Below are 9137 nucleotides of genomic sequence, written 5' to 3'. Positions count from 1 at the left end.
TTATAAAATTATTTTGTTTTATGTTTTAAAATAACCAGATTTATGGTTTTTTAAAGCAGTAATAGTACTTGTAAAGGGTGTGAAGAAAATAGTCAAAGCGTTCGTGCGGCTTGAAGTAGGGGGCCGATACATTTATTACTTCCAAGTTCCGGCAGTTCCGGTTTGTACAAGTTTGTTGAGCTTGCTTGAGCCGCGTGTTTCGTGTTGTTGAGTTGATGGAGGTTTGTTGACGAAGTGCAGTTGGGACATTCATTCGCGCTATACATGAACTAGGTCTATAAAACATGGCAGAGATTTCAGATAGCGCGAATAAAAGGGAGCTAGATGACGCCGAGCAGAGGGAAACTAAAAAAGTGAAGACGGACGATAGTGGCGGTACAACCACGGCTGCGAAATATTTTCTCCCATCCGAGAAAAATGTTGGGATCACCGAGTACATCGGCAACCACAAGGGATTTTCCGGTCAACTGAAACAGAGGTAACGTGTCGTAAAAATAAAACGATCGCGGGCGCCTCTTCTTTAGTGACGGCTTGTCTTGCAGGTACTCGGATTTTTTAGTCAACGAAGTATCGCTCTCCGGCAAAGTCGTGCGGCTGACGTCGCTAGACCCACCGCCGGAAGATGCAGCTGAGGTGAGGGACCGCGTTTTGTATATTTTTTATTGTTTGTTTTTTACAGCACTCCATGGAGTCTTTATCCGCGGTGCTGACGAACAGTTTTTGTTTTGTTTCTTTCCGCTGAACTTTTCAGGATACCACCTGGGCTGAGGAGGTCTTGCCACCCGAAACTATGGAAGAGCTGAACGAGCTCGTTTCCGGAGAACGCACAGAGAAAGTCACCATCGACGTAAGCCAGCTCGCGCTTCGGTCTGTCTCGGAAAGGCTTTCGCAGATGTCTTTTTGACGCGAAACAACTTCGCTGCGTGCTCGTGGTACAGATGGCACAAGTGATCGTTTCACCGTAATCGGGACTTGCTTTTTACTGCGGCATGAACTAGGGAAAGGAACCTCCTGGAAGCCCCAGAGTGGGAACCAATGTTTCGATAAGAGTTCTTCCTACCAGTCTGGCTACCTTTGTGATTTGTCTAAACTGCGTGTGAGATTCCGAAGGCGAGTCACCGCTGTTATGGTGAAGCGGTGGGATTATTACACCCATTCAACGTATTTGGAAATATGCCACTTGCTTCAAGCTCGTGGCAGCAGGTTGACAGCGCGTTACCGCAATGTTTGTTTCTAAGGTTTGCAGTGCTCTTCGGGCAGCAAAGCATTGGACGTTCCAAGAGCACTTTGTCGGGTAATAAGTACCAGTGTCACAAATGCGTCAATTGTGACTGGTTTCCCTCAGGTGACGAGTATGTCAAAGGAGGAGAGGCGGCAGGTGCATGGACTGGTGAGGAAAAACTTCCCGGACCTGGACAGCGTCACGAAGGACCAGGAGGAGGGAGCGAAGAAGCTCATTTTGGTGGAGAAGAAGGCTGGCCGTGCAACAGGTTTGTCTGCTTCGTGTACAATTCACTGTCGGATCAGAAGAAAGCAGTGCAACCTGGAATTTCTTGAAAGGTCTTCCAGTGCATCACACCTAATTTCCTCTGGCAGCTTGCCTTCATTGGCTGAGCTGTATCACATTTTTTCTTTTTTTTTTCTGGTTGGTGTTTACAGTCATAGTGTCAAAACAGTCACATAATTATCACGGCACTTGTTTTGCATTCAAATTGACGTTGCAACCTGCATATTAAACCAGGATGCTTTTAAATGTGCCGAAGTTCTACTAGCTTTACTGCTATCATTTCTTCGACTGTTATTGGATGAATTTAGTTGGGCAGCTACATTCCAGACGGGGGCCCATGTGAGATAATGTATCTGCTGAAAATATAGGACCTCTGCCTGTTACCTTCATTTTATTTTGTGCGTGGTATTTCATACCTGCATTCTCATTTCTAGCGTTGGTTTTCATTATGGAATATTTTTAGCGTAGCCACTCTGGCTTGAAAACATTTAACTAGGTCAGTACCTCATGCAACAGTGTTAATAGCATGCTGTGACGTCTTTATCACAGTGCATCTGTAAAGCATAGAAATATTTCCCCAGACATGTTTTTTATGGTCACATGGTGTCACGGTTCGGTGCGGAGCGAGAGGGGAAGCGCACTCGCCACAGACCGCAACGGGTGTTCGGACGCCCGCTATCCCACAGTCCGTGGGCTCCAGGGACGGGGGGACAATGACAAGGCACGTGACAAACAGAGCACTAGAAACATTTAATAAAAGGCTAGTAAGATGGTGACAGAAGTAGAAGGATAATACAGACACAGTCTCAATCAGGCGGAGTCATACAAGAGAAACTTGGTGGCTATGGGCAGGGCAGAGAATACATAACAAGAGGAATAAGAGCGATACTGCACTTTGGCGCAGTCCTGCACGACGAGGCTCGCAGAGGCGTGGGAACACCTGAAATCTGTCGCTTGCGATGGATTTCCTCTCGACGTGGCTGCGGTGCGCCAGAGGCGGTGGTCGTTGGCTTTAGTCGCTGTTGCGTCACGGACGGTTGACGCACTGGGCAGTCTGGCAGAGGGAGGCCGCACAGACGTAGCTGACGTTCAGTGTCCAGACGGGCCTTTCCCTTTACCGCGGTGTCCGAGGCTATGCCCGGAGCCGACAGGAAGAGCAAGTTGTGCTCTCGAACCTCCCAAGTCGACTGCCGCGCCGTTTCCCAGTTTCAAACAAACGGCGCTCTTTCCTAATAAAGTAAATAAAACACACCCGCTCTCCTACAATCGCAATACACTCACGCACACAAAAAAAAAATGACAGTCACAGCGGCGAAGACACTTGTTGCCCCCAGCTCCAAACAAAGTCATACCAAAAACGCTCAACTGGGGCATCTGGCAAACTCATTTCCAAATTCCAAGAACTGGTACAGCGCCCAAGTATCGGGCAAAAGCGTCCCTCGAACGGGAGTCGCAGAGGCCATAAACAAGTCAAGTTAGGGTCCCAGTCGGGACCGGCGAGGTGCTAACTAGCGCCAACCAGGGAGTGTCACCACATGGCCCCGCAGGCAGCCGACGTGGCACCCTTTACAATAGGCGTGGCCCGGCGGGACCAGGCCGGTTTTTGTGACATATGGTCATAGTAAACTTCGGAATGCAAAGCCCTGCCATGGGAGGGGGGCCGCACCTGGAATAATTGAGACTTGGAAAAAGTTTTATCGTTGTAGCGGTGCGGCGAAAAGGGGAGAACTTATAAGAACACGTAAAAAAGTGTTTAATCTTTTTCGTATACCTCTGCTCGTGTCTGGTTGCACCATTGCTGCTTTGCATACGTAATTTTTGAATGCCCCATGCTCAAGGCTTGAGATACATGCACCCAGGGTGGGTATGTCAGCTGAGCTTTTGACATTTTAATTCCTATAAAAAAGTTTTTTTTCACTTAGTGAAGCCTTTAATTCTTGCAAGAAAAGGTGGCCTCTAAATTCCTGCACATGTCTTATGAATTTGCTGTTATTGGGCCCGCAATAAGGTTATGACTAAAGATTCACCGTAGAATTATTGAAGCAGCATCCTTCCGCACTGGCCCCCAGAAAAGGCTCGCTGATTTTGTGCACAAAACGTTTGGTCTCATTTTGCCCACTGGTATAGAGCAGAGGGTTTTGAATTGTGGCAATTAGCACTTACTTGGCCCGTTTTTCTGCAATTAACCAACCTTCACGCGTGCATTTGGCATGCTAGTGAGGCTCACGTTATAAATCTGATATTTGCTTTTCATCTAAAATTGACCTCACACTAAGTTTGTGCACATGGTACGCTAGCTTTTCCCAAAGTTGTTTTTCAGGGTGTGGTGGTGTTTTACCGGCTCGGCCAATGAGGGCAACGTCACAAGGGCGTTGCGGTTTCAGGTGCCGACGGTCTCCCCGTGCGGAAACCCAGGAAACGCAGATACTGGCCTTTTGGCCGGGGGAACTACACAACGTTTGCCCTGTACAAGGAGAATGCAGACACCATGGAGGCAGTGAACATGATTGCCTCTGTTCTCAGGCAAGCCGTTTCTGCCCCCCATGGCTCAGCTTTCGTGTCTTATCCCTCATTGCATCTCTTTTGGGGCTGCCGACGGCAGCAAAGAGGGCAAGATGTTGGTCACTTTACCTTTGGCTCAGAAATGGGCTTTCATCTTCTGGGACTGCTATAAGCCTATACTTGTGGCAGTCAGTTCATTCAAAGCAGAGGGAGACTGTTAAATGAATTGGATGGCCTCAGATTTTCTAACATCCTAGCCATTCATAGGTATTGGCTATGCTCTCGTGAATAAAGTTGCATAAGCTTGGTATTTCTTCTTTGAAAATGACTGGACCGTGTTGTGGAGAAATACTATAAAGTTTTAATTCTGAACACTATATAAACAAACGAAAAATGTTTCTCTTTTTTAAATCTTTGCAGGTTCAAGCCTTCATGCTTTGCCTATGCGGGCACCAAGGACAAGCGTGGCAAGACGTGCCAGCTGGTGTCTGTGTATCGAGTGCCAGCACGGAATCTGCTGGGGCTCAACAAGCGCAATTGGGCACTGGTCATCGGCAACGTCAGGTCAGGCATCAATTTTTAAGCTCCACATACTTACATTTGTCTGCCTCAGTGGATTTTGATCCAGATTCAGTATTTCTCATATCAAGTATCCATGGGCAGGTATATGTTGCTTGCGTAATAATTGCACGGTTATTTGATAATAATGCAAAAACTGACTTTTAGGCACTAAATTAAAAAGAAATTGAAGCTACCATATTGTTTGAGTAAGTATAGTAGTACAGTCGCCGACTGATTTTTCGGACTTCGCAAGGACCGAAAAAAAAGTCAGAATAGTACATTAACTCTTTCGCTACCACGGGAAAAAGGGCAGTTTTTACTAGGTGGAAGGAAATATCTTTTGGTGCAGATTCACTAATGCCTTATTTACATTGTTTGGTATCAAAATGTAGTTAAAAGAATTTTCTATTCGATAACATAAATGCTGCATATACATTTATTGCACAACATAATAAAAAAAATGTTTTAATGTAAAACTTTATACAGTGAGGATGTTGTTCTGCTTGACAAAGGTGGACAACTCTAAAAATATCAAGAGTGAAAAAATTTCAAGATATGCATTCTGTAGCTTATTATGCCATAAAATGATAACACAATTTTCAGAGGGTATTGCTGAAAACCGTTCTTTGCGCAAAAAAAAAAGTTAGCGTGGGTGTGTGGCGTGCCATCCTCCAAAGCAGTCCCTCGTTGGGATGAAACACAGATACACACCACACGGCTCACAAAAAACTGCAGTCTTCCTTTCGACCTTCTTTTTCTCGTAGCAGAGCTTGCAGTTACGGCGCTTTTCTTGCACCTGGGGCTTGTGCTCAGACTTCTTTGGAGGAGGCGGAGGGTGAACATGTCTGTCGTCCATCCCGAAAATCTGGTTGACCAGCTCAATACGGAATGCGAGCTGGTCAAAGCCAGTCTTTCTGGTGAGCTCCTCTATCTCGGGGTGATGTTCCCTGTGTTCTTGGAAGATGACAAAGCTGTTGACGACAGTAATGTCAATGCAGTGGAAGAACAGTGTCTTCCACCACCTGACACACTTCATCAAGACATTGTAAGAAGCGATAAGTTGATCGGACTTGTCAACACCAAGCATGCCCTTATTATAGTCTTCTATTATGAGTGGCTTCCTTATGGGGATCCTTGTCCATCGGTCTCCTCTCTTCACTTTTCGCATTGCACTGACGTGATTGTTGGCAGTGTGGGCTGTGCTCATCATGTTTACAGTGCGCTTGTCTTTCCATTGCAAATACAGCACATCACGGCACCGCAGCCAGCGAATGTCCCCTCGAGTTGCTCTTTTCTCCCAAGTGGTGTCTTTCAACTGGGAGGGAAATCCGCGCCGATCTTTGCGCGTTGTTCCACAAGAGAGAGTCTTCCTCTCAAGAAGGTGTTCAAAGAGGGAGGTGGATGTGTAGAAGTTGTCAAGGTAGATAATGTAGCCTTGATCCAAATATGCATCACACAGGCGCGTTACAACGTCATAAGCCAGTCCCTTTGAGCTGGGTGTTTCTCGCTTCCCGGTGTAAACGCTAAATTGCACAGTGTAGCCTGTGCTTGAGTCAGCAAGGACCCACAGCTTGTACCCCCATTTGACCCCCTTGTCACGCATTTGACCCCCGATCGTCCTTTTGATTTGACCATTCGTTCATCCACGCACAAATTTCGGTATGGCTGGAAATGCTGACATGACACGTCATTCATATGTTGCAGCAGATGTGAGATCCTGTGCAGCTTGCCATCGCGGACAGCGTCAGTCTTCTCCGGGTCCATGACACTGAGAAAAGCAAGAAACGCAAAAAATCGGCTTCTGGCCATAATCTTTGGAAGAATGAGGCCGGAAAATAACTCCGAGGTATTCCAGTATAGATGGAGGCGAGGCAGTTCCACAATTCCCATGTAGATCAGGACTCCTATGCACTGCATCACTTCATTGGGACTGAACATTTTCCATGAGCCGTCCTTTTCTGTGTACGTTTGCCTCTCTAAAATATGCGCCCACGCATATTTGTTTGTGTTCTCACAGATCATGTTGATTAGCTCTGCGGTGAAGAAGAGTTGGAAGACATCGACGACCCGGACGAACCGCCGTGCGCTACTCCGGACCGCGCCGCCAACTTTGACTCCCGGGTTTCGTTTAGGAAAAAACTGTACGCGCTTCACAGCTGCTGGCAAGGAATCATGTCCGTATGACGTTGAGACCCTGAAAATAAATAATATAGCTGTGAGTACATGCTCCGCCGGTCATAACTATTTATTAGTAATCTAAATGTGCGCCCCACATAGAGCTGACACTCACCCGCTGGATGTTCCGGCTTGAGTTGGTGCACCCTCGTCATCGGTGCTGAAATCTGATGTGTCCACATCATCTTCAGTCTCACTACTGCTGATTGCATCTGCAAAATCGGCTCCTAAAGAGCTCGAAAGGCCAGAAGCACGACATCTTTTGGGAGCGCCCGCGCACGATGACGACGCCATGATCGAAGCGCTCGCCCGTCAAAGCTAAACTTTTTGCGACGCGGGAAGGAGCGCCGCAAAGCAGGAAACTAACAAAACATAGCGGAGCACGTTGTGTTTCCCACTTTCTAACCTAGATGGCGCTAGGCGCCCGTAAACCGCGCGAGCGAGCGAAAATTTGAACTGGAAGTGCGTCGATCAAATTGATTGATTTGAATAGGCGCGGTAGCGAAAGAGTTAAAGGGGCTCTCCGGAGCGTTCTGCGATGGTCCATTTATGGCGGTAACTCAATCTACAGGCCCTAAGGATCCTAAAAATCATAAAATTACGGTCATGCGCGGCGGATTTCCCTATTAAAATTGCTATCAAAGTCCCGGGCACGCCCCCCTTTCTGAGATGACCCCGGAAAACGGGAGGGGCATCTCTTTACGCGTCAGCCAATAGCAAGCGAAGGATTCTGGCGTCGCTGCGCGTCACCAACGCGGCCGACCGCCGACCCGCGGAGGAATCTCTCCGGACTTTGTGCTCGGCAGTCGTCGTTCGTCGCACCGCACCGTCGCGCTGCTACTGCAATACGCAGTCGCATTCCACAGATGACAAGGAAAAGTTTGACTCGTTGACGTGGAAGGATCGCAAAGCTGGCAAAACAGACGATCGCAGAAAGCTCCGGAGGGCCCCTTTAAAATACTTGCCTTTATTACCTCAAAGTGGGCTTAAAAACGCCATCAATTGTGCCTTGTTTCAGGTTACGCCCCCGCTTGCGTTCGGCCACTTTCTATTAGGTGGATAATCGCTGCCTTTTTTTCTAGCGTTATGGTCAATTACTTTTTGCGCTTCTTACCGGCACTTCACGGCGGCGGAAGAAGAGGTGAGGCCGTGATATCCAAGCCAGTGTAGTCCGAAAAACGATTCACCGAGATTAAATGAGAGGTGCAAGTCTACGACTGCAGAACGGCGAGTTAACGAAGCAAAATGGTAACAATAATGATGGTAATAATGTGCAGCTAGAGAGGACGCCATTGCATAGCGTTGTCTTGCAGTAGGACTTAGCAGTACTCAAGTGGTGCTGCCAAACCAAGCCAATCCATGTACAGTCAACATAGAATCTCGGTGGTGGTCCTGGGTGATCGCTCGCGAGGTTTTTGTTTGAAAAATTGAACTTTTGGTCTTCAGCTGTCCGAAACATTGGTCGTGAATATGCTCTATTTCTATTGGGGAGGTCACGGTTCCTCCCTTAGGTTTGAAATATTGAACAAGTCCCAATTATCGGCGTACGGAAAATCGTTTGGCGACTATTTCACACCGTCACTGTATGGAATTATTTTACGATAAACTTTTTCGCACCCAGGAAAGTTGACGACAATTACTCACCAACTGCAGTAGTTGTACAGTGAGCACAAATGAATTGTTTTTATTCAAATATTTCTTTTAACACATTACCTTCTGACCAAAGGAAGTTCATGTTGCTTCTATTTCAGCTATGAAGAGAAAGCCATCAAGCTGGGAGACCTGCTGGGAAACCGCTTCGCCATAATTCTGCGGTGAGGCTCGTTTCCCCGTTTGTGATTAGAAGAGTGCTGGTTCGTGAAGTGTGATTGTTACTTGTCTTTGTTGGTGGGAAGTCTCTCAACCCGACTTCATTTTTTCTCAGAGATGTTGTCGGCAGCAGGAGTGACATTGAAGAGGCCGTCCAGTCTTTATCGGAGAAGGGCTTCATCAACTACTACGGGACGCAAAGATTTGGGACGACGTCAGTGTCCACGCAGGAGATTGGACGGTCAGGCACCATTCCTTTCGTTGTGTGCCTTAGGGTGCCATTTCTTCCTAGATTTTTTTTCCCGTGAAACATGTTTTGTCTCGTAAGGGGGGGTTTTGGAAATTTATGGAGCCAAAAAGGGAAGCCATCGATTTAACACGATGCTGATTGGCTGAACTAGGTGATGACGTCACGCCCCCTAGCTCGACGCTGATTGGCTGGTTCAGGCATGACGTCACGCCTGAGGCCATGCTCACTCGACGCTGATTGGCTGGTGATTACGCAATCACTCACGAGTCATTGATCGCCCGCCATACGATGGTTGGATGTCATCGGAGAAAAATCTGCGGCTATTGATGGTTC

General features: G+C 47.3%; 1 protein-coding gene and 1 pseudogene across 1 annotated transcript in view; one reads left to right on the top strand and one right to left on the bottom strand.

Annotated features, from left to right (window-relative positions):
- The first annotated feature begins 70 nt into the window (after positions 1-70).
- The window catches only part of LOC8040916 (pseudouridylate synthase 7 homolog), a 29078-nt gene continuing 20011 nt past the window's right edge, over positions 71-9137 (top strand). Inside the window, exons 1-8 of the mRNA XM_029980498.4 lie at positions 71-478; positions 543-633; positions 752-847; positions 1346-1490; positions 3892-4030; positions 4430-4573; positions 8497-8559; positions 8670-8795. Coding sequence (XP_029836358.1) covers positions 285-478; positions 543-633; positions 752-847; positions 1346-1490; positions 3892-4030; positions 4430-4573; positions 8497-8559; positions 8670-8795 — 998 coding nt within the window. The 5' untranslated portion in view covers positions 71-284. The remainder of the gene's footprint in view (positions 479-542; positions 634-751; positions 848-1345; positions 1491-3891; positions 4031-4429; positions 4574-8496; positions 8560-8669; positions 8796-9137) is intronic.
- LOC121836693 lies at positions 5206-6520 on the bottom strand (annotated as a pseudogene).

The sequence above is a fragment of the Ixodes scapularis genome, unplaced genomic scaffold (assembly GCF_016920785.2).
Source record: "Ixodes scapularis isolate PalLabHiFi unplaced genomic scaffold, ASM1692078v2 PGA_scaffold2__306_contigs__length_199485367, whole genome shotgun sequence".
NCBI classification, from domain to species: Eukaryota; Metazoa; Arthropoda; class Arachnida; order Ixodida; family Ixodidae; genus Ixodes; species Ixodes scapularis.
The sequence above is the reverse complement of the archived record's forward strand: the minus strand, read 5'-3'. Positions and strand labels throughout refer to the sequence as shown.